Raw genomic sequence first — 22,575 nt, forward strand, 5'->3', positions numbered from 1 at the left:
CAAAAATAAGGGTTTACTGTCATCATAACTCTTTATTATAAAGATATATTTACACAGAATAAATCTTTACAGACACGAGAGACACGGCCAACAGGACCCAGCGGCACTCAGAACAAGGGCCTCCCCTTTGGCATGTGTCACCTTCGACACAGAGACCCCAGTGCCCCCCATTCTCCCGCTGTCCCATGGCGTGGAGCGGGCAGAGGGGCCCAGAGCCCCACGCTGTGTCCTGGGCGGGCGCCCCACGCCTCAGGGGTACCCAGGAGGTGGGTCTGCCAGCGGGAAAGGGACCCCACGCCTGCCGGGGAGGGGAGAGCAGCTCACCCAGGGCGTGGGATTAGCACCACAGGAATAAATAGACCCCCCTGCCAATGCCCAGGACAAGCTGGGTGCTCACCCCGGCACGCGGGTGACTGGTAGGGACGGGACAGGAGCCCCGAGGGAGCTCGCAGACCCCTGCGGAGCAGCTCCTCCGCCTGACAAAGTGCTTTGCGCAAAGCCTGCGGGTCCCGGCAAGCCGATGCCCGGGGCAGCCCTGCACCTGCTGGGACAGGGCATGGCGGCAGCACCCGGCCCCACCACGAGCTTCACGGGCGACCCGCTCCCGGCCAGCCCCCGGGGGCAGCGAGGGGAGGCAGGAGGCACCCACGGTCGCCGGACAGGATGCCAGGGCTACCAGGGAGAGCCGCAGAGAGGAGGTGACGCCAGCCGAGGGCTCACAGGTGGGACCCCGCGCTCGGGGCCGGGAGAGGAGCAGAGCGGGCTAGGACACGGAGCGGGCGATGGGAGCCGCGTCCCTGGAAGGCTGGTGGCCACCCTGCAACAAGAGCAAACCCGGCCACGCGTGAGTTCCCTCCCGGCGACCTCAAAGGCGTCCCCTTCTTCCCCCGCGCGCCCCGCTGTCCTCACCTGCCTCAGAAGGGCATGGGGCCCTTGTGGGAGAGTCGCGGCCGGGGCCGCCGGTACCTGCGCCAGCCGCCCGGCCGGTGCCCGGCCCCACGCCGCGCGCCCCGCGGCCGCACCAGGGTTCGGATGAGGCCGTCCTCCGCATCCTTCCCGTCCGGCGCCTGGCCCAGCGGCCCTGGGGACAGCAGGAAGAGCGTTAGCCGGGTCCCCTCATCCTGCACATGGGATGGGGATGCCATGGGGCTCGCCGGCACCTCCCGCTGCCTGGGCCAAGGCAGGCAGGGCCGGGCAGCGCCGTCCGTTTCCTGAATTGCCCCCAACAGGAGCCATTCGCCGGCCGAGTGCTTCCTGCGCCGAGGCGGCCAGGCCACCTGCACCGAGCACGGCCACCACGCACGGCCACTGCCACCAGCCTCGCCCAGGGGCACGGAGCAGCCCGGCCTCAGGCTGTGACCCCCAGCCCTCCCCAAAGCCACCCTCCCGTGCCCCCCGGCCCTGCCAGCGATGGGCAGGGTCCACCGAGACCCTCGCCCCGTCTCCCTGGGCCCCTGCAGCCTGCTCCCGGGGGCGCCTGGCAGAGATGCTCCGGTGCCAGCACCGGTGCCGGCACCGCCAGCCCCACGCCCAGCACACGTGTGGCGGTGCCCTGCAGAGCCGGGACGGGGAAGGGGGCCGAGACCCTCCGTGGGCAGCGTGGCAGCGCCGTGGCCCCCGCGCCAGCATGCCGGCCATGCCCCGGGCTGTCACCCGCGGCACCAGGCGGGTCGCGCCCCGGCAGCCGGTGGCAGCGACGGCTCCCGGGCCCTCGCCGCTGTCGTCCTGCCCGGGTGGACGGGGTGGGGGTTTGTTGGCACCACGAAAAGCGCTTTGTCCTCCCCAGCCCGGCGGCAGCGACTCCGGGCCGGCACGGGCAGGGGGTACCGGGGTGTCCCCCCCTCCCGAGCCCCGCTCAGCCCCCCCTGCCCCCGGGCACGCTCCCCTCCATGCTCCCCGCTGCCAGCCCGGGCACCGAGCGCCGCCGGAGCGGGGAGCGGGGGTTCGGGGAGGAAGGGGGGGTCCCAGCACGGTCGCCCCCCGCCCGGGGGTCGCGGCACTCACCCGCGGCGGCCAGGGCGAGCCAGAGCAGCAGCAGCGCCAGGAGCCAGCGCGGCGCGGCCATGCTGGGGGGGCTGCGGGGCGGCGGCGGCCCCGCTGCGGGGGAGCCGCATTTGTAGGCGGTGAGAGCCCGGCCCGGCCCCGCCGCCCGCCCGGTCATGTGGCCGCCGGGCCCCCGGGAGGGGGGGGTCCGCCCCCCGCCCCGCCCCGCCCCGCCCCAGCGCCCGCACCGCTCCCGGGACCCCCCCCCCGCAGCTTGGCATCCCCTCACGGGGGTCCCCCACTCGCGCTCCCCTCCCTCAGCCCGGCCCCAGCCCCAGGGCTCTGGGACCCCCCCCCCACCCCCAGCTTGGTCCTGGGATCCCGGGATCCCCCGCCCCGCCCGGATCTGGGACCCGCTCCCAGCCTGGCCCGCCGACCCCCCGCTCCCGGCCTGCCCCAGGACCCCCCACCCAGGCTGGCTCTGGGACCCCCGCACCCAGCCCGGCCCCCAGACCCCAGCGCTGCTGCCAGCCTGGCCCCAGGACCCCCGCGCAGCCTGGCTCTGGGAAGCCCCCCTCCCATGCTGAAACGGGGACCCCCCTCCCATCCTGGCTCAGGACCCGCCTCCCATCCCGGTCCGAGACCCCCCTCCCATGCTGACTCCGGGACCACCCGTCTCATCCTGGCCCTGGGACCCCCCTCCCATCCTGGCCCTGGGACCCCCCACCCAACCTGGCCCAGGCCCCCTCCCAGCCACCCCCTGTCCCCTGGCACCCAAGGGGGCAGGAGGCCACCCTGGCACCCCCCATGCCGGCAGCCCCTGCCCCTCCACCCCCCCCACCAGGCAGTGCCTGCGGAGGGGTCCACCAGCAGCCCCCCCCGCCCCCCAGGTCATCCAGCCACTGCTCGGGGGGGGCACGAAGCCCCTCTGCCGTGGGGCACAGCGAGGGTGCCGCTGCCTGTGCGGGGAGGGGGGGCAGACCACCACTGCCGGACGGGCACTGCAGCCCCCGGCTCAGCGCTGCACGGAGCAGGATGGGGGCCAAAGCACCCTGGGCCCCCCGTGCACAGAGGTGCGGGCTGCGGGCACCAGTCCGGCGTGGCCTGGGTGCTCCTGAGCACCGACGGAGCCCCTCGTTGAGCCGGGTGTGGGGGTACAGCCGCTGGCACGGTGTCGTGGCGGGTGCGGAAGGCAGAGCTGAAGTCTCCCACGCCCCTCGCCTGCAGCTGGGTGCTGCTGGGGAGGCCACGGGGACCACGCACCGTGCCGGGACATCACCCTTCAGCCCCCGCAGACCTCAAAGTGGGGTTTGGGGCGGCCCAGCCCTGTTTCTAACACTCCCCTCCCCAGCATCCGGGGGGTGAGGGCTGCCGGGACCCTCCCCACGCCGCCCCTTGGGGATTTGGGGCTGGGAGATGGCAGCTGGGGAGGGGGCACTCTGGCACACCGCGAAACCACGAGCGCCGAGGGCTGAGGCGCTGACAGCTGCAGCACAGCGAGGGCGCAGGAGCAGCTCCGCAAGCCGACAGCCGGTGGCTCCTCCAGCTCCGGGCGCGGGGGTCCCCAGGCAGGTGGCTAAAGGTGGGCTGCAGGTTGTGTTGGCTTTGCGTGGCAAGGTTTTGGGAGCTACAGGGGTGGCTTCTGTGAGAAGCTGCTAGAAGCTTCCCCTACGGCCAATAGAGCCAACGCCAGCCAGCTGCAAGACGGACCCGCTGCTGGCCAAGGCCGAGCCCATCAGCGACGGTGGTAGCACCTCTGGGATAACGTAGTTAAGCGGGGCGGGGGGTGGAAAAACACCAAACGGCACGACTGCAACCGGAGCGAAGAGTGAGGCTATGTGAGAAGAACGGCTCCGCAGACCCCAAGGTCAGTGCAGGAGGCAGGAGGTGCTCCAGGTGTGGAGCAGAGATTCCCCCGCAGCCCATGATGAAGACCATGGTGAGGCAGCTGTGCCCCTGCACCCACGGAGGACCATATCCACCCGCACCCAGGGAGGAGCCCGCGCCGGAGCAGGGGGGTGTGCCCGGAGGAGGCTGTGATCCCATGGGAAGCCCGCGCTGGAGCAGGCTCCTGGCAGGAGCTGTGGCCCTGTGGGGAGAGGAGCCCAGGCTGGAGCAGGGGAGGAGTGTGAGGAGTCCTCCCCTGAGGAGGAAGGAGCAGCAGAGACGAGGTGTGATGAACTGACCCCAACCCCCATGGAGAAATCGGGAGTGAAGTTGGGCCTGGGAAGAAGGGAGGGGTGGGGGGAAGGTGTTTTAAGATTTAGTTTTTATTTCTCATTGCCCTACTCTGATTTGATTTGTAATAAATTAAACTAATTTCCCCAACTCCAATCTGTTTTGCCCATGACAGTAATTGCTGAGTGATCTCCTGTCTTTATCCCAACCCAGGAGCTTTTCATCGCATTTCCTCTCCCCTGTCCAGCTGAGGAGGGGCAGGGACAGCGGCTTTGGTCCAGCCAGGGCCAACCCACCGCAAGGCACAAGGTATCGCCCCTGCAAAAAGTGGGTGGCCGGTACAACAGCACCCTGGGCCAGCACCTCCGGGCAGGGTGGGCGAGGGGTGGCCCTGCCGTGCCAGCACCCTGACTGCGTGCGGAGGGGCTGCACGGAGGGGCTGGGCAGGGTGATCGTGTGTTGGGCTGCGAGGGTGGGCTGGGGGGGCTCTAAGAGGGGCTACCGGGGGGGTGTGGGGACCACGTCACAGCCCTGTGTGTGTCCGTGGGCACGGCGGGCGCTGGCCGTCCCCTGCGCCTGTTTCGGTCCTGCCGGTTGTGCCTCCCCCAGCACCACCACAGCCTGGCCGAGGGCTGGGGGCAGGTTCTCCTGCAGCCCCCCCGCTGCTGGCACAGCGTAGGGCCGCCGCTCCCTGCCAGTGTCGTGCACCCCCAAAGTGGGGTGCTCCTTCGGGGGGGGGTGCAGGAGCCCCATCGCTGCAGGCCCGCTGCCAGGCTCTGGGGTGCAGCGGGGACCCCCCCAGCCCACCCCTCCCCCGGGCACGCATCACCTGCTGGGCTGCGGAGGGGCAGGGGCAGGCAGGCCCTGCCTTCGCAAGGGATTGTGGCAGCATCCCCGTGCCACCGCTCGCTTCCGCATTCCTGCAGCCTGCGCGCTCCCTCCCTCCCTCCCCGACCCGCGTCCTGTTTGCTGGGCGCGTCACCCCGGCCTGAGTCACCCCACGGCCTCCGCAGGTGACGGAAGGCCAACAATAGCCCACAAAGGGAGGATGTCCCCCCCAAAGCCTTCCTCCGGCTCGTCTTCGAGGAAACCTCCCGCGGGAGGGAAGGGCCCCACCGGACGCGCAGCGGCCGATGAGCTTCGTCCTGTTGACGCTGGCTTGCTCGGAGCGGCACGCGGCCCCGGGGGTCCCCAGGGACGGCCGGTGCCATCCCCCCACGCTGGGCGAGGAGGAGGAGGAGGAGGGATGTGCAGCCCCAGGGCTCACGCTGACACTGTACCCACGGGGATGGGACAGGCCAGGCTCAGCCCCATCCCTTGGATGTGGCATGGGGGGTGGCATCGGGGGTGGCATGGCAGAGTCGAGCTCAGAGGTTGGGAATAAGGGGGCGGGGGGCACCCGTGCCACCCTGCGGACCCCATGGGACCGGGCGTGCGGCTGTGCGGTGAGGGGCGGCGGGGGACGGGGTGCAGCCCCCCACTCTCGCCCTGGGCAGGAACCAGAGGCAGGGAGGATGGAAGCATCGTTAGCACATTTCACTAATTAACAGGATGGCAGCAAACCGCTGCCTGCCTGTCACCATGGCAACCGCGTCACACATCCTTGAGAAACTTTTGCTGCTGTAACCATTACAGGCAGCTTTGGTGTCACCCTGCGTCCCCCCTCCCTCCTGTCCCTGTCCCCCCCGTGCTGGGGCTGCTGGGGCAGGGGGTCCCCCGCCGCCCCCCTCCTGGGCTCCTGCGGGCGGGGGAGCGGAGGGTGGTGGCAGGCACAGGCAGCTTTGGGAACATTCGTGTCATGAGCGTGCCAGGCCTCGGCCTGCCCGCAGGCAGGGACAGGATGGCGGCGGGAGCACCAGGCTCTGCTGCTGCACCGGCAGGACCGTGCGGGTGGGTAGGGGACGGGACAGGGGGACAGGGGGACAGGGGGACAGGGGCCTGTGTGTCTGCAGAGTGCAGTCCTGGTGCCACCTCGTGGCGAGCAGGATCCCGGTGACACAGCTGGACAGCAGCTGCAGTGACACAGCTGGGCAGATGCTGCGGTGACACAGCTGGGCAGATGCAGTGACACAGCTGGGCAGATGCTGCAGTGACACAGCTGGACAGATGCTGCAGTGACATGGCTGGGCAGATGCTGCAGTGACACAGCTGGACAGATGCTGCAGTGACACGGCTGGGCAGATGCTGCAGTGACACAGCTGGGCAGATGCTGCGGTGGCACAGCCGGACAGTCACTGCATGGAGCAGTCAGGCCCAGCAGTGGCACAGCCGGACAATCCCCCCGAGGGCCGGACAGATGCTGAACGGTGGCTCGGTGGCACCGCCGGGTGGTGGCCACGCTGCCCCCAAACCTGCCAGTCCCAGGGCCAGGCTGCTCCCCAGCCCCAGGGCAGGAGGGGGCTGGCCCCACGCCACAGTGGGGCTGGTCACCAGCCCCACGAGGGTGGCCAGGGGCACGGTGCCCCGAGCCCCACATCACTGCCTGCATCCCTACCTGCATCCCTGACCGCATCCCTACCTGCATCCCTGCCTGCATCCCTGCCTGCGCCGTGCCTGCGTGCAGCGGTAACCATGTGCCCCAGCCCCAAGAGCCGAGCAGCAGGCTCGTGCCAGCAAAAGCAGGGTTGGAGGGTGGGGGGACGAGGTTGGGACAAGAGGGTGGCCAAGGGGCTGCGGTGGGTGCCCCTGGTCCCGCCTGCAGCCCACCGCCCGCCAGGTTCGCGCCGTTCTTGCTGGCCTGGCACTGTGAGCTTCTGCAGGCTGGGGGACAAGACGGGTCACCCCAAATCCCAGCGCCCGCAGAGGCAGCCTGTGCCCGTTCCCTTAGTGCTGCCGTGAAGCCGGGATGGGACCCGCCAGCTGCCCTGGGGCCGAGGGAGGATTTCAAGAGCCTTGAAGGATACCACAGAGGTGCTGCCACATTAAATGGGTTAAAAACGGGCTGTCCGACGGGTCACGAAATGCCGCTGGGAAGGGGCCGCATCTCTGAGCTGGTCCCTGGCTCCCACCCCTGGCCCGGCTGTATCCAGCCCATGGCCGTGGCCGTGCCGGGGAAACGGAGAGCTGGTGTGAGGTGGGGCAGGGAGCCACAGCCCATGCGGGAGCGGGGTCTGGCCGGGCAGAGGGGCTCGTCAGGAGGAGCGGGGGGCAGCGGAGGGGCGGCGGGCATCCTGCAGAGCCCGGGAGCCAGCCAGGCAGGGCTTCCTCCCTGCCCATCGCACTGGGGGTCACCAGGGATTTGCCGCCCAGGCTTCCCAAAGGACCTCTTACATTTTGAAGGAGGTTTGTTTGTAAAGCATCTGTTTGTTCATTTACCGTAGGACCTACCAGATCTCCTGCACCGTCCTGCCGCGCAAGCCACCAAGCGCGAGGTCCTGCCGTGACGGCGGCGAGGTCCTCCCACCCTTCTCCCGGGGTTTGCTCTCAGCGCGCCTCCCGCCCCTGCCCCGCGCCTCACCCCGTCCCCTCTCTGGTTTACCCTCCTCCAAACGCGTGTTCGTGCAGCGCAGCCGGCTGCGCCGGCCGTGCTGCGCCCACCCTGCGCTGCGGCGGGTCCCTGAGACGTCCCGGCCGGTGAAACGGAGCTGCCTGGTCTGTGAGGAGCAGCTCTGCAGCAGGGACTCCTCCAGGTACCCTGTCCTGGGTGGGGATGTGTGTCTGTCCCGGGTGGGGATGTGTGTCTGTCCTGGGTGGGGATGTGCACCTGTCCTGGGTGGGGATGTGTGTCCGTCCCAGGTGGGGATGTGTGTCTGTCCCGGGTGGGACTGTGTGTCTGTCCCGGGTGGGGATGTGCACCTGTCCTGGGTGGGGATGTGTGTCTGTCCTGGGTGGGACTGTGCACCTGTCCTGGGTGGGGATGTGTGTCTGTCCCGGGTGGGGATGTGTGTCTGTCCTGGGTGGGGATGTGCACCTGTCCTGGGTGGGGATGTGTGTCCGTCCCAGGTGGGGATGTGTGTCTGTCCCGGGTGGGACTGTGTGTCTGTCCCGGGTGGGGATGTGCACCTGTCCTGGGTGGGGATGTGTGTCTGTCCTGGGTGGGACTGTGCACCTGTCCTGGGTGGGGATGTGTGTCTGTCCCGGGTGGGGATGTGCATCCTCCCCTGAAGGTCTGTGTCTGATCCGTGGAGGGACACCTCTGCTGCCTGCCAGCGCCAGGTCCGTCCCTCAGCCAGCTTTTCTCCCCGATAACCACGGAGAAGTCATTGGACCAGTTAGAGGAAATGCGTGTGCAATAAAAGTGGCAGGCCTTGGGGTCAAGGCTCGTTATGACTAACATAATGAGCTTTCTAGCAGGGCAGATGGCATGGCAGTCTGGGGCTCAGGGGCTCGCGGGGACAAAGGGCACATCCCGGAGCGCCCGTCCTGCAGCGTGGGTCGCAGCGCAGCCCTCGGAGGTGGCCGCTGGTCCCCGAGCCCCGTGCCCAGGGCGTGGGCAGGGGCTGGTACCCCGCCTGCACGGCACAGCTCGGTCTGTTTGCCACCATCACGCTCCCCTCCCTCCGTATGCTGCCGCCAAACGTGTAAGGCTGCTCCACGCTCAGACAGTGCCGTCGTCTCCTTTGCCAGCATTCCCAGCCCAACCAGTTAATGCGCTCTCAATTTATTATTCCTATGACTCCATTAGCAGGACCATGCATGCAAACTAGCTCTGAAGTTACCCTGTGCTCACTCCAAGGCTTTACGCATGTTCCTGCTCCCCAGAAACCCATGCCCACGTGCTAGAGGTGGGGTCAGCCATTCAGCTCCATCTCTCCAAAGCCCGGTCCCTTTTCCGTATAAATAACAGCACTGGCTAAAAGCTGGGATGCCAGCACCACGCCCCATCCCGCTGTGCTCCTCTCAGACACCGTGCCCGTGTCCTGCGGGGTCCCCGTGCTCCTCCATGCGGTCCTCCATGCGGGCAAGGGCTGGGCAGAGCAGGCAGGAGCAGCAGCAGCGTCTGCCTCTGCTCCTTCTGCAGTCCATGGGGGATCCACGGCAGGATTTCGGGTGCCCTCCAGCCAGCCTCCCTCAGCCCAGGGAGCCCCAGCAAGACCTGTCCCCTCCCCAGAGCTCTGGGGGTTTTCCCACACCGCCACCTCTCATGCAGCCCGAAGCGTCTGCAGGCACATGGCACCCGCAGCCGGCCCGGAGACCAGAGGCATCGGCGAGCACGGTGCACGGCGCTGCTGCCCGTGCCGTCCCTTGCTCCCCTCCCATCCCCTTCTTGCCCCGCTTTGCCCCGGCATTGCCCACAGGCATCCCTGGGGAGCTCAGAGCTCGCGGCTGAGGATGGCCGGCTCCTTCCCGCCCGCCGCTGGACGTCGGCGCGTGGCCTCACCAGAGGGGTGCAGAGGTTTCGGGGCAGAGCGGCCGGGCCAGCGCCCCGCGCAAAGGCACGGAGGAGGCGAGAGTGGTACGGGCGCTGACGTGGTCCTCGGTGCTGACCGGCGTGAGAAGCCTGCCGGTGCGAGAGCACCGACCCCGCTACTAGAGCTGCAGCGGAAGAGCAGCCGTGTAAAAACACATCAGGGGCCCAGCCGTGGCCGGGGGATGCAAAGCCGCGTGTTACCGGCACACAGCCATCCGCGGGAGCCGAAGGCTGGGGCGAGCGTTTCCTCGGCGCTGCAGCCGCCCCGCCAACGGCCAGCTGCCAGCCCTGCTCACGCCGTCAGGGGCCTGTGGGAGGCAAGGGCACTTTTGTCTCCCCGTGCCAGCTGGAATGTTCAGCAATTGCTATGGAGTGTCCCCCCGACAAGCCCCCACCGCTGGAGAGCAGCCAGCCCCAGCCTCGGGGGTCCCAACGGGCGCTGGGGTGGGCATCACCACGGCCGTGCCCAGGAGGGTGCCCTGCACCGCTCCGTGTCCCGGAGGAGGAGGAGGAGGAGGGCTGGCCCCAGCAGCATGGCCCCCCCGGGGCACCCTCGCCCCAGGGACCCCCATGTCAGCCCTCCGTGGCTCCGGGGATAGAGGACAGGGGAGCAGAACGCGCCGCAGCCCCTTCTTGCCTGCTTTTAACCCCGGACAGCTGGGACGCGCCAGGCTGAGCTGGCACGGCCCCACCTCTGCTCCGGGAGGATCTTTGGACTTTGTGCTGATTTTGCTGTTTGCTTTTATTTAGCAGCAGGATTCACTTTCAATGCATAGCACAATAACCCCCCCCCCATATCTGCTCCGGGCTTTGGCCCTCCCATCCCGCATCCCTTCACCCCTGGGGCAAAGGCGCAGGAGGAGGGACCTGTCACCCGAGGCACTGGGGAAGCGTCCCCTCCGCTCCCCGTCCTGCCGGGCACCCCCAGGGCAGCCATGCACCCCCCGCAGTGGATCGCAGCCTGGGTGCTCCTGCTGCACGGTACGTCGGAGGGGCTGGGCTGGGAGGTGAGGTGGGCTCGGCAGGGGACGACACCCTGGGACCCCCCCCGGGAACCGGGCTGGTCCCCGTGCAGAGGATGCGGGGGTGTTTTGCAGCACTCCGAACCACAGCTTTGGGTGAAGCAAGGGTGGGTTTGCCTGTAGGGAGCTGGGGCAGTGCCGCTGCCGGGCTGCGGAGAGGGGCTAATCCTGCCCGCCTGACCCCGGAGACGTGCTCTGGGGAGGTGACGGGTAGGGAGCAGCTCCCAGGGGCGTAGAGACCAGGCGCCCAAGGCCACACCATGGGAAGGGGGACCCGTTCCCCCACGCACCCCAGCCTGGTGCCCTTGGCCCGAGGTGAAGGTCCCTGCCCACAGACTGCAGCGGTGAGGGTGATGGAGAGCTCCGGGGAAGGCGGTGCCGGCGGTGGCACCAGATGCAGAGCAGCACCGGGGAGAGGCCAGGTCCCACCGGGGCACATCCCCGGCTGCCGGCCGGGTCCTCCAGCGTCCCCAGGGCCGGGGATGCTCAGGGCTGGCTCCTGCCAACCCCTTCCCCAGCTCCGGGGCACAGCGGGCACTGGCTGCGCCTCGTGACGATCCCACCGCACCCCCAGAGCCGGTCCCCAGGCACACCATGGGTGCTGGCCATGCCTGGGAGCATTTACGTGCTCTTGAGCCAGGTGATGGCGTTGGTTTTCATCCACTGTTCCTGGGGCTAGAAACACTGGGTTTTTTTGCAAAAAGACCCAAAGCTGGGCTGGCTCGGTGTTTGGGAGCGGGGGCGAGGGTTACAGCTGCCCCAGCACTGGCTCTGGGCTGGAGCAAGGGGCCAGCGGGACCCCGGGCTGCAGCCTGAGGCTGCAGGGTGTCCCCGTGTCCCCAGGCTGTGCCACAGGCTCCGCCACGACCGACGTCCGGGACTGCTCCGTGGACCCACCGGTGAGCCCCGCCGTGCCCGTCCCTCCCTGATCCCGGGACACCCCGCGTGGGGTCACCCCCCCTCAGCCCCCCAGCCGGTGCCCCCCACCCCAGCACGTGTCCCCTTGTGCCACCAGTACCTGCCCCCTACGGCCACCAACACGACGGCGCAGCTGGCTGCTCTGCGGGCCGCCATGCGAGCCCACAGGGTCCAAGCCTACATCGTGCCCTCCACGGATGCCCACATGGTAAGGCAGCAGCCCGCCCGCGGCCCCGGGGACCGGCTCCCCGGCCAGTGCCCATGGCCGCCTCTCATGGCTTCATCCCCGGCTCCAGAGCGAGTACATCGCCGAGCGGGATTCCCGGCTAGGCTGGCTGACCGGCTTCACCGGCTCTGCAGGTGAGAGCATCCTCACCACCCTGGGGTCCCTGCTCGGCGGGCGGGCACCCGGCTGCGGGCTGGTCCTCATCCTTGGGGATCCTCGGGGCAGGGCATGGTCCCGCTCTGCACAGGTTGGGCTGGGGATCCCCGGGGGTCCCTGCTGGCTGCCTGGAGAGGGGGGAGAGGTGACGCCTGTGCCCCCACTCCTGTCCCAGGCACCGGCGTGGTGACTCAGGACAAGGCTGCCCTGTGGACCGACAGCCGCTACTGGACCCAGGCAGAGCGGCAGATGGACTGCAACTGGGAGCTGCAGAGGACAGGTCAGTGGGGGGCAGGCTGGGGGGCTGCTGCGTCCCCCCCGCCCCCAGGACCACCCCCCAGCCACAGCTGCATCTGGGCTCAGCGCGGGCCGGGATGGGGTTCGTCCTCGCGGTGCCACCCAGCTCTCTCCTGCAGTCTGGATCCAGTCCATCGGGCTGTGGATCCTGGAGGCCGTTCCTGCCGGGGGGAACATCGGCTTGGACCCCTTCCTCTTCTCCATCGGTAGGGTTGGCCATCGCATGGGGTGACCCTGCCCGAGGTGAGGGCAGCTCCCGGCTGTGGATTTACCAGGTGCCCCCCAACCGCGGGCTGCTTCCCCCTCCTCAGACACCTGGAACAGCTACAGCCAGGCTCTGCACGGCTCTGGCAGGACCCTGCTCCCCATCGAGACCAACCTTGTGGATCAAGTGTGGGGTGACCAGAGACCCCCTCCAGCCTCCGGCGAGATCTACAGCCTCCCGGCGGCATTCACGGGTACGACCGCCATGCTCCCCGAGGCTGCCGGGTGGATGCTCACCCGTGGCAGCCCCGGCCCCGGGGGGCTGTGGTGGTCCCGGAGCTGAGCCGGCTGCTCGCTCCCCTCCCAGGGAGCAGCTGGCAGGATAAGGTGGCCGGGATCCGGCAGCAGATGGAGCAGCACGTTCGACGCCCCACAGCTGTGCTGCTTTCAGGGCTGGAGGAGACGGCCTGTGAGTAGCCGCGGTGCCGTGGTGGGTGCCGTGGTGGGTGCCGTGGGCTCCGAGCCCCAGAGGTGGGAGGGCAGGCGGTGGGCGCAGGCTCGGAGGTTTTGTTCCTGGCAGGGCTCTTCAATCTCCGCGGAGATGACATCCCCTACAACCCTGTCTTCTACTCCTACACCCTGCTAACCAACACCAGCATAAGGTGGGCAGCATTTCCCCGTGGGCACGGGGCATGGGCAGGGCTTGGCACACCCCCCCTTCCCTTCTGGGGCCAGCACCCATGGGACCCTCCCCTCAGCCCAGCTGCCCCCTTCCCCAGCGCCACCACGTCCGGCAGTGCCCAGCCCCGTGGCGTGTCCCCTCCAAGCCCCACATCTTTCCCAGATCCAGCCTCCTCCCTCCCAGCCCACCCTGGGCTGCAGCCCCCTCCCTCCCAATGCAATTTGGGGTGCAGCCCCCTCCCTCCCAGCCCACTTTGGGGTGCAGGACCCTCCCTCCCAGCACAGCCTGACGCCGAGCCCCGTTCCCAGCCCAGCATCCCCTCCAAGCCCCCCAACCAGCCCCCGGTCCCCTCCTCTCCACCGACGTGCCCCGCACGGTCGGGCTGGGAGGGGGCGAAGACAGCAGTGCAACCCCACGGCTGCACCCACCCCATCCCGTGTCCTTCCCCAGCCTGTTCGTGGACGTGCCGCGGCTGTCGCCATCGGTGCAACAATCGCTGCAGGCAGACTGCCCGGGGCCGCTGTGCGTGGAGCTGCGGGAGTACGGGCAGGCACGCGCCCACCTCCGCCGCTACGCCCAGGGCAACGTCACGATTTGGCTGGGCACCGAGTACACCACCTACGGCCTCTACAGCGTCATCCCCCAGGTGGGGCACGGGGGTCCTGCCGGGCTCGGGGTCGGCCCCGTGCCACCCAGCCGCGGCGGTGTGGGATGCGCCGCGGCCGTCCCCGGGGCACGAAGGGGTGGGTGGCTGCTCCCGGCCGTGCCACCCCCGGCGTGCCCTTGCAGGAGAAGCTGCTGGAGACCAGCTACTCCCCCGTCATGCTGGCCAAGGCTGTGAAGAACGCCAAGGAGCAGGAGCTGCTGCGAGCCGCTCACGTAAGGGCTGTCCCTGTCTCCGCAGCCCCGAGCAGAAGTGGGGGGCAGCTGGGGGAAGCGGGGTGCTGATGCGTCCCCTGATGTCGCTGGGCCACCCCCAGGTTCGGGACGCGGTGGCTGTCATCCAGTACCTTCTGTGGCTGGAGAAGATGGTCCCGCAGGGGCAGGTGGACGAGTTTTTGGGGGCACAGCACATCGACGCACTCCGCCGGTCAGTGCTGCTGCCGCGCATCCCCCCCCCCCAACCCCAGACGGTGTAGGGCAGCCGGGGACCCCCAGCATCTCCCTCCCTGCTGCCTTCCAGGGCCCAGGAGCACAACCGGGGGCCCAGCTTCCAGTCCATCTCCGCCAGCGGGCTCAACGCCGCGCTGGCCCACTACAGGTACGGCTTGGCCGGGGCTGCCAGGGCCGGCAGCGGTGGGGAGTGGGGAGGCTGCGAGCGGGGTCTGACCCCCCCCGTCCCTTCGCAGCCCCTCCAACGGGAGCAGCAGGAAGCTGTCTGCGGATGAGATGTACCTTTCGGACACCGGAGGGCAATATCTGTGCGTAGCCCTTCAGACCTCCCCCCAGCACCCCACAGCCCCCTCCGTCCCCTCCCCACGGCCCCAGCGCAGGGTGGTGGCAGGGGACCCCAAAGCCAGCGCTGGGGCTGCATCACCCCCCCCGTTCACGTCCTGCCTTTGCAGGGACGGGACGACAGACATCACGCGGACGGTGCACTGGGGTGCGCCGACCCCTCTCCAGAAGGTACCAGCCCCTCCCCGTGCCAGCCCGCACCCCCCCGCGCTGCCCAGCACCCCCCCAGCACCAAGGTGCCAGCCAGAGCTGGGTGTCCGGGCACTGCCACGCTCAGCCCCCCGCGCCGTGCCCCTCCTAGGAAGCCTACACCCGTGTGCTGATGGGCAACATCGACCTGTCCCGCCTCGTCTTCCCACCCAACACGGCAGGTGGGTGCTGAGCCAGGTGTTGGGCAGCCCGGCCCTGCCCATGCGACCCGGCGTGAGGAGGAGGAGGAGGGCGAGGGGGCCTTCAGCGGCTCACTGGCCCCTATCCCCCCTCATCATTCCCCAGGGAGAACGGTGGAGTCCTTCGCCCGCCGGGCACTCTGGGAAGTGGGACTCAACTACGGCCACGGGACCGGCCACGGCATCGGCAACTTCCTCTCGGTCCATGAGTGTAGGTGCTGCGGCACCGGCACCAGCGCTGGGAACGTGGGCTGAGCTGTGGGGGACGGGGACGAGGACAGGGGCTCATCTGGGGCTTCTCATAGCCCAGCTCAGCCTCTTGCTGCAGGCGTGTGTCCCCTGCCTGCAGGGTGCTGCGGTCCTTGCCAGGGTGGCCCCATGGTCCTTGCCAGGGTGGCCATGTGGTCCTTGCTGAGGTGGCCCCATGGTCCTTGCCAGGGTGGCCATGTGGTCCTTGCTGAGGTGGCCCCATGGTCCTTGCCAGGGTGGCCCCATGGTCCTTGTCAGGGTAGCCCTATGGTCCTTGCTGAGGTGGCCCCATTGTCCTTGCCAGGGTGGCCCCATGGTCCTTGCCAGGGTGGCCATGTGGTCCTTGCTGAGGTGGCCCCATTGTCCTTGCCAGGGTGGCCCCATGGTCCTTGCCAGGGTGACCATGTGGTCCTTGCTGAGGTGGCCCCATGGTCCTTGCCAGGGTGGCCCCATGGTCCTTGCCAGGGTGACCATGTGGTCCTTGCTGAGGTGGCCCCATGGTCCTTGTCAGGGTGGCCCCATGGTCCTTGCTGGGATGGCCCTGCAGTCCTCGCCGGGGTGGTCCCATGGTTCTTGAGAGGGTGGCTCCATGGTCCTTACTAGGGTGGTCCTACAGTCCTTGCTGGGGTGGTCCTGCAGTCCTTGCTGGGATGATCCAATGGTCCTTGACAGGGTGGCCCTGTGGTCCTTGCCAAGGTGGCCCCATGGTCCTTGCAGGGATGGCCCCATGGTCCTCACCAGGGTGGCTCCGTGGGCCTTACCAGGGTGGTCCTATGGTCCTTGCTGGGGTGACCCCATGGTCCTTGCTGCGGTGGCCCTGCAGTCCTTGCTGAGGTGGCCCCATGGTCCTTGCTGGGATGATCCAATGGTCCTCACCAGGGTGGCCCCATGGTCCTTGCTGGGGCGGCCACGCGGCTCTTGCCGGTGTGACACGTTGGTCCTTGCCAGGGTGTCCCCGCAGCACACGTGGCACCCAGGAGCTGTAACCCACCCCGTGTCCCCTGCAGGGCCCGTGGGCTTCCAGTCCAACAACGTGCCACTGGCAGCCGGCATGTTCACCTCCATCGGTACGTGCGCCCACCGCCCCAGCCGGTGCCGCGGGTGCTCGGGATGTCCCTGAGGCGCAGACCCTGGACGGGGGAGGAGGCGTTCAGCTCTCGGCCCCACGCAGGGGCCAGCCCGGCTCCTCTGGGGTGGGACGGGCTGGGTGAGTTGCTGGGGCTGGGGACTCACCGGGCGCCTTCCCTGGCCCCCAGAGCCCGGGTACTACCGGGACGGCGAGTTCGGGATCCGCATCGAGGACGTCGCTCTCGTGGTGGAGGCGAAGACCAAGGTAGCGCAGCGGGGCTGGGCTGGCGGGGCTGGCGCGGCACCGGGGGGCTGCGCCAAGCCCGGGCAGGGGCTGGGGTGGGCTGGGGGCACCCACCGCCACCTCTCTGCGGCAGCACCAAAGCGAGGAGAAGCCCTTCCTGACCTTTGAGGTGGTGTCCCTGGTGCCCTATGACCGCAACCTCATCGACCTCAGCCTCCTGTCACCGGAGCAGGTACGGGGTGCCGGGGGCAGGGGGGCAGAGCAGGGACGTGGGGCTGGGGCGGTAGGGGTAGCGGGAAACCAGGACCGCGGCGTGAGGTCAGGGCAGGTAAACGGGGCCGGGATGGATGCGTGGATGGAGAGGGGCAGCGGGGTCTGCGGGTGGGGACGGCGATGGGGGCGTGGGGCAGCTGGACGGGGTGGGCCAACGGGGAGCGAGGGGGTGCGGGCGGTGAGGGGGTGCAGGCGGCCAGGGCAGCCCCCCCGCAGCCCCCCGCGGTGCCCGGTTGCAGATCCAGTACCTGAACGCCTACTACAAGACCATCCGGGCACGCGTGGGGCCGGAGCTGCAGCGGCAGCAGCTGGAGGAGGAGTACAGCTGGCTGCAGAGGAACACCGAGCCCTTCCCGCTGGACAGCACCGCCACCGCCACCGCCACCATGAGCACCGTGGCCTTGGCCTCCGTCCTCTCCACGCTGCTCACCGGGCTGCAGGCCTGACCCTGTGCCGGCCAGCCCTGTGCCAGCCCCCTCCCTGCTGCGGCTGTTTCTTCTCCCCGCCGCTCGCTTCCTTTTTTTTTTTTTTTCTGTTTTCTATTTGCTCGTTTGTGATTAAACATGAGAAGCGCTGGCGGGTGCCTGCGCGCTGCTGTGCCCTGCTGCAGCAGCCCGGTGTGCTGCCAGCCTGCCCGCCGCCCCGCTGGCTGGTGTGGGGCTGGGGTCCGGCCCCACGTCACTCCCGGTCCTGCACGCATCAGCCGCGCCGTCTGCCCTGCCCTGCGGCCACCAAGTCAGCAGAGGAGGCAGATTCAGGGCGGATTTTAATTCTTGGGAGCAGAGAAAGAGGGTGCAGGGGGGCTGGCTTGAGCGGGGCCATCCCTGCGGGTGCCAACGTGCACGTCCCACCTGGGCTCGTGCCCAGCCGGGAGGACCTGCGGATGCAGGGGACACAGGGGACATCCCGGAGCAAGCGTCGCACAGAGGGCTTGGCCATCGTGCGCTGGCGGGGAGAAGGAGCGGGCACGGCGGAGGGGTTGGGGACCGTCATCTTTTGCATGGGGAGGACGCGGTGCATCACCGAGGGGCGGCGGCAGCGCCGAGGGGTGTCAGGGCGCAGCAGGCATCGCCGCCCCAGGGGCCCCGGGCAGGGCAGCAGCTTGGTGGAGGGTTTCCTTCCTCCTGCCCCAGCCTTGCACACCCGCCAGCCACCCCGAGCTACGCGGCTGCAAGCACCTCTCATGTGACCGCCAGCTTCCTGTGCGCTTCCCGGCCTCGGTGCCGGTGCTTCGGTACGTGCCGTGCCAGGCGCTGCCCGAACGCTGCACCCTTGCCACCGGGCCCCAGCACCATGCTGCGCCGCAAGCCCTCCAACGCCAGCGAGAAGGAGCCGGGACACAAGAAGGTGAGCGCTGGCGGCACCCGGCTGCCCTCGGCACCCATGGGTGTCCCCACACGCCAAGCCCCGGCCGAGCCCCGGCCGCCCATAGGATGCTGAGCAGGGAGCACTGGTGTTGGGGGGCTGGGGCAGCTGTGGGGCAGAGCCCCATGGGGCCTGGGGGCAGCACTGCCAGCAGTCGGTCCCTGCCGCCACCGGCCACCGTGGTCTCGCCAGTGCGTGGTCCTGGCCGTGTCCCACACCCTGCTCCCGCCCCGGCTTGCAGCCTGCTGGGATGGGCGGCCGGGATGCACAGACCCCCGGGGTTCAGCGCGGGCGCGGGTCGGGGTGCCGGTGGGACCCGTGGGGGTCTGCTGGGGGGGCAGAGGCTCCCCCTCCCCGCGGGCTCCCCGCAGCGTGGGCGGCCGCCTGCCGTTTCCTGCCGGGGCGGGTGACGGCCGCGGTGCCGGGCGCGCAGCTCCCAGCCCGGCCTGCGCAGCAAGGTGTCTGCGGTCGAGGCAGCGCGAGGCTGCAGCTCTGTCACATGCGTTGCCCGCTTCCTCTGGCAGCACCGCACCGAGTGCCGGGAGGTGCCAGCAGCACCGGCTACCAGCACCGCGGCCTCTCCAGAGCCCCTGGCACAGCAGGGCCATGCACCACCTCGCCGGGTCTCGCACCGGCCGGTGCTTCGGCTCTCGCCGGGCCGTGGCGGGCTGGCTTCGGCAATGGCGAGCCACCACAGGGAGCAGGGGGACAGCGCCCGGTGCCGCGGTCCTGCCCGTGGCAGGCAGGCATCCCGGCAAAGCTCCACGCCATGGCGGCTCCTCCGTGCTGGGAAGCTCCCAGGGGAAATCTGGGTGAAGCCCTCCCTCACCGTGCCGTGTGTGGCCCGGCGAGCCTGGCAGGCCCCGGCGGGCATCCCCTGCCCTTGCCCAGCCGCAGCCGCTGCTCTCACTTCCCTCTGGCTGCCATGCTCCAGGCGGGGGCCCGGCTGCCCCAGCTCCACGGCCCCCCCGCTGCCAGGCTTTCCACAGCCGCTCGCACACCCCCGGCCCCTCCGGCAGCGGCCGATGCCGCAGCTTTCCCAGCTGTGGGGTGGGGGTCATGAAGTTATTTCGTCTGAAGGGTGCAAGGGGAGACCCGAGGGGTTCAAGTCGCCCGGGTCTGGGTGGGTTCAGGGGTGCTGGGGATGGAGAGGGGCAAACTGCCAGCATCTCCTCCGCACGGATGCACCAGCTAAGTAAAGCCGCAGCGGGGATGGAGCCGGGCCTCCCTCATCCAAGCCAGCCCTCTATAAGAAAATGGCGAAAACAAATAATAAAGGATGCTCAGTCGAGTCGATAAAAAGGAGAAGGAGGAGGGGAAGGCGTGGGGCCGTGTCTGAGCAGGGCCGAGCTGTGCAGGGGCTGGGAAGGGCCTCGGCTGCCTGCGGTGCAAGCAGGAGCCTGGGGCGGGCAGAGCGACTCGAGAAAGGAAATTGCTGCGTTTGCGGTCGAGGCAAGACCCAGCACCGCGGTGTGCGCGCCGAGCACGCCAGCGGCTGGGAGCTGAGCTCACCCGGCCCCAGCGCGTGAACCGGCTCCCACGGCAGCACCGGGCATCTGGGGGTGAGGGAGAGCCGGGACCGCACGGCCGTGCGGGGACCCCGGCCGGCCGGCAACGCAGGTGCTCCCAGCACGGGGAACCCCTTCCCACGTGGGACAGGCACCCGAAGACACGGAGAGGAGGGAAGGAGCGTCAGGGAGGCAGGCGGGGGGCACAAGGAAAACTGGGAGAGGCAGCGATGGAGCGTTGCACCAGGACTGAGATCCAAACCCACCTTTGGGTGCTGAGCGGAGCGGCTGCGTTGCAGAGCCCCTGTGTTTTCCCAGCAAGTGCCCAGCCGTGTGCCATGACAGCAGCGCGGCGCGGTCCTGGGCCGTTCCCGGCTCGGCGGTGCCGGGCTCAGCGCCGGGGTGCCCGCAGCGGGTGCTGGAACAGCGTTGCTCAGTCCACAGCGGCACCGTGCCGCGCTGCACCCGGGAACGCTGTGCCAAGTGGCTGTGCATGCACCGAGAGCAACGCCGGGGCTCTGCATCCCAGGTCCCGGGGGGCTCACAGCACACGGCGGCTCTTGGGGAGCAGGGGGGCAGGAAGGGCGAGGCTGTGCCAGCCAAAAAACTCTTCAAGCAGCGGCATCGCCCTGGGCAAGCCAGAGCAGCGCGAGGGGCCCGGCTGCTGGAGGGGAGGGTGGGAGCTGGGGCGGGGGGTGCAGGGTGAAGCCCTCACAGCTTTTTGTCTCTCCCAGCTCTCCCTCCAGCGCTCCAGCAGCTTCAAGGACTTTGCCAAGTCCAAAGTCAGCTCCCCCGTGCCAAGCGAGAAGGAGTTCAGCCTGGAGGAGAACGTGAGTGCCCGGCCCCCCGCGGGGCGGCAGCACCCCCCCGCCACGTCCCGTTCCCCCGGGACCACCTTCCCGCCGGGCACAGCCCTTTTCAGAGCCTGTTTCCCCAAAATTCTGGTCCTACTGGTGGCCCACGTGCCCTGGGGCAGCCCCAGGGGTTCCAGCACCGGCAGGATTTGGGGTCTCGCTCCCCAAGGAATCTTACAGCCCCGTGTGATTCGGCTGAGGTTTGCCCGGGGGCGCGGGGCAGGGGGAGCTCCACCTTCACTCTCCATCCCTCTGCCAGATCCCCGAGGATGAGTCCAGCAGCGCCGGGCCTGACGATGCTGCACGGAGCAGCGGGATGAAGCTGGGCAAGAAGTGGCGTGCCGTCATCTCCCGCACCATGAACCGCAAGATGGGCAGGATGGCCGTGAAAGCCCTGGCCGAGGGGAAGGTGAGCGGGAGGGCTGGGCGGGCGGGGGGCAGCTCCCCCTCCCTTGGGCTGACCCTGGTCCCCCCAGCAGGGAGAGGTGGAGGAGGAGGGGTCCCCGTGCCCCCTGTCCCCAGCCGGCAGCACGGAGGAGCCGAGCCACGAAAAGATGCCCCTGTCTTACCTGGAGACGGAGGAAGACGGGCACCCATCCCTCAGCCGCCAGCTGTCCAGCGGTGAGCCCGGCCCCGGCAGGACCCCCGCCCCTCGCCCCGCAGCCGGGCACATCCTCACCTTCCTCCCCTCCGCAGGCAGCGAAGTTTCCAGCCCCGGGGTTAGCAACCGGGACAGTCTGCGGCTGGAGGAGAGCGGTCCAGCCTACACCGGCCCCTTCTGCGGCCGGGCCCGCGTCCACACCGACTTCACCCCCAGCCCGTACGACAAGGACTCGCTGAAGCTGCGGGTGAGCCACGTCACGGCCAGCCCGGGGCTGGGGAGAGCCGGGGCGCAGGGCAGGACCAGGGTGCGGGCTCTGGGGAGGGAGGGTGGATGGGGACCCCCCGCCTCGGTCCCCAAGCCTGCCTCCACCCCCCTCTCCCTCGGCCCAGAAAGGGGACATCATCGGCATCATCGAGAAGCCGCCCGTGGGCACCTGGACCGGGCTGCTTAACAACAGGGTGGGCTCCTTCAAGTTCATCTACGTGGACATCATCCCTGAGGAGACGGCCCCTGCCCGCAAGAGCCGGGGTCCCGGCAAGAGCAAGCGGCTCAAGCCCAAGACCCTCCACGAGCTGCTGGAGCGCATCAACCTGCAGGTAAGGGACGGGGGCCCGTGAGGGGCCAGCGGCACCCAGAACCAGCCCAGGGTGCCAGCAGCAGGACCACCCTCCCCTCTGCTCCCCAGCAGCCCTTCACTATCCCTCCCCATCCCCGTGGGTCCTTCCACCTCGTGCCCGAGCACCGCCGGGGGGGTAGAGGGGACACACGGGGCTTTTCTGGATGATGCTGGGGCGAGTGCCCACCGTGGAGCTGCGCCGAGGCGGGAGCCACGTGGCTAGCACCGAGGGCCAGGCGGAGAGAGCCGGGGGGGAGCCGTGCTCCGCTCACCCCCCCGGCACGCTGCCCACCGCCCCAGGAGCACACCTCCACCCTGCTGCTGAACGGCTACCAGACCCTGGAGGACTTCAAGGAGCTGCGGGAGACGCACCTCAACGAGCTGAACATCACCGACCCCCAGCACCGCGCCAAGCTGCTGACGGCCGCCGAGCTCCTCCTGGATTACGACAGTAAGAGGCGGAATGGGGGGGGGACGGGACACCCCACGCTGCCCACGGCCCCCGCGTCGGGCAGCCGCAGCCTCGCTGCCCGCTAACGCCGCATCCCCGTCTCTCCCAGCAGCGAGCGAGCCAGAGGAAGGCGACAGCTCTGAAGCTCAGCCTTCACCCTCGGAGCCCAAAGGGGACATTCCCCGGGACTCGGGCTGCTTTGAGGGATCAGAGACCCTAGACGGCAACAGGGACGAGGCCGAGCTGGGGGGGTCCCGAGGGGCAGCTGCGGGCTCTGTCCCTGGCAGAGTCCTCCTGAGCCAGCTCTGCCCCGCCGGCGGGCACAGCCCACGGCCGCTTCCCACCCTGGACTGGCAGCGGGTCCGGACTGGAGGGGCCGGCTGCTCGCGGGGGAAGCAGGTGAGCCCCGGCAGCGGGACCCCTCGGCCCCGGCCCCCCCGCGCTGCAGGCAGGCGCCGCGTGGCTGCGGGCAGCTCAGCCCTC

The 22,575-nt window shown here is 69.4% G+C and overlaps 3 protein-coding genes across 3 annotated transcripts; 2 read left to right on the plus strand and 1 right to left on the minus strand.

The window, feature by feature from the left end:
* Positions 1-914: 914 nt before the first annotated feature.
* APLN (apelin) lies at positions 915-2,065 on the minus strand. Its single transcript, XM_075720834.1, has 2 exons — positions 2,005-2,065; positions 915-1,081 (listed from the first exon to the last, which is right to left on the minus strand). The coding sequence occupies exons 1-2, from the start codon at positions 2,063-2,065 to the stop codon at positions 915-917; spliced, it is 228 nt and encodes a 75-aa protein (XP_075576949.1).
* An 8,381-nt stretch (positions 2,066-10,446) lies between these two features.
* XPNPEP2 (X-prolyl aminopeptidase 2) lies at positions 10,447-17,140 on the plus strand. Its single transcript, XM_075720825.1, has 21 exons — positions 10,447-10,492; positions 11,377-11,432; positions 11,549-11,659; positions 11,748-11,811; positions 12,009-12,113; positions 12,250-12,336; positions 12,442-12,588; positions 12,702-12,803; positions 12,915-12,996; positions 13,467-13,662; positions 13,806-13,895; positions 13,997-14,106; positions 14,200-14,277; positions 14,366-14,437; positions 14,582-14,642; positions 14,773-14,842; positions 14,967-15,071; positions 16,117-16,176; positions 16,366-16,442; positions 16,555-16,653; positions 16,934-17,140. The coding sequence occupies exons 1-21, from the start codon at positions 10,447-10,449 to the stop codon at positions 17,138-17,140; spliced, it is 2,025 nt and encodes a 674-aa protein (XP_075576940.1).
* An 847-nt stretch (positions 17,141-17,987) lies between these two features.
* On the plus strand, positions 17,988-22,390 carry SASH3 (SAM and SH3 domain containing 3). Its single transcript, XM_075720828.1, is given in 9 exon segments — positions 17,988-18,041; positions 20,302-20,397; positions 20,681-20,830; positions 20,901-21,042; positions 21,118-21,269; positions 21,415-21,621; positions 21,942-22,092; positions 22,202-22,338; positions 22,340-22,390. Coding segments are annotated over 9 exon segments (1,140 nt in total).
* Positions 22,391-22,575: the final 185 nt, after the last annotated feature.

The sequence above is a fragment of the Pelecanus crispus genome, chromosome 13 (assembly GCF_030463565.1).
Source record: "Pelecanus crispus isolate bPelCri1 chromosome 13, bPelCri1.pri, whole genome shotgun sequence".
NCBI lineage: Eukaryota > Metazoa > Chordata > Aves > Pelecaniformes > Pelecanidae > Pelecanus > Pelecanus crispus.

What these genes read in the sequence shown, in the direction of transcription:
- APLN (XM_075720834.1), bottom strand. Translation starts at nt 2,065, where the DNA reads ATGGCCGCGCCGCGCTGGCTCCTGGCGCTGCTGCTGCTCTGGCTCGCC. An exon ending in GCTCGCCCTGGCCGCCGCGG is followed by an intron (nt 1,082 to 2,004) that starts GTGAGTGCCGCG and finishes TGCTGTCCCCAG; the next exon opens with GGCCGCTGGGCCAGGCGCCG.
- XPNPEP2 (XM_075720825.1), top strand. Translation starts at nt 10,447, where the DNA reads ATGCACCCCCCGCAGTGGATCGCAGCCTGGGTGCTCCTGCTGCACG. An exon ending in CCTCCACGGATGCCCACATG is followed by an intron (nt 11,660 to 11,747) that starts GTAAGGCAGCAG and finishes CCCCGGCTCCAG; the next exon opens with AGCGAGTACATCGCCGAGCG. An exon ending in CTTCCCACCCAACACGGCAG is followed by an intron (nt 14,843 to 14,966) that starts GTGGGTGCTGAG and finishes ATCATTCCCCAG; the next exon opens with GGAGAACGGTGGAGTCCTTC.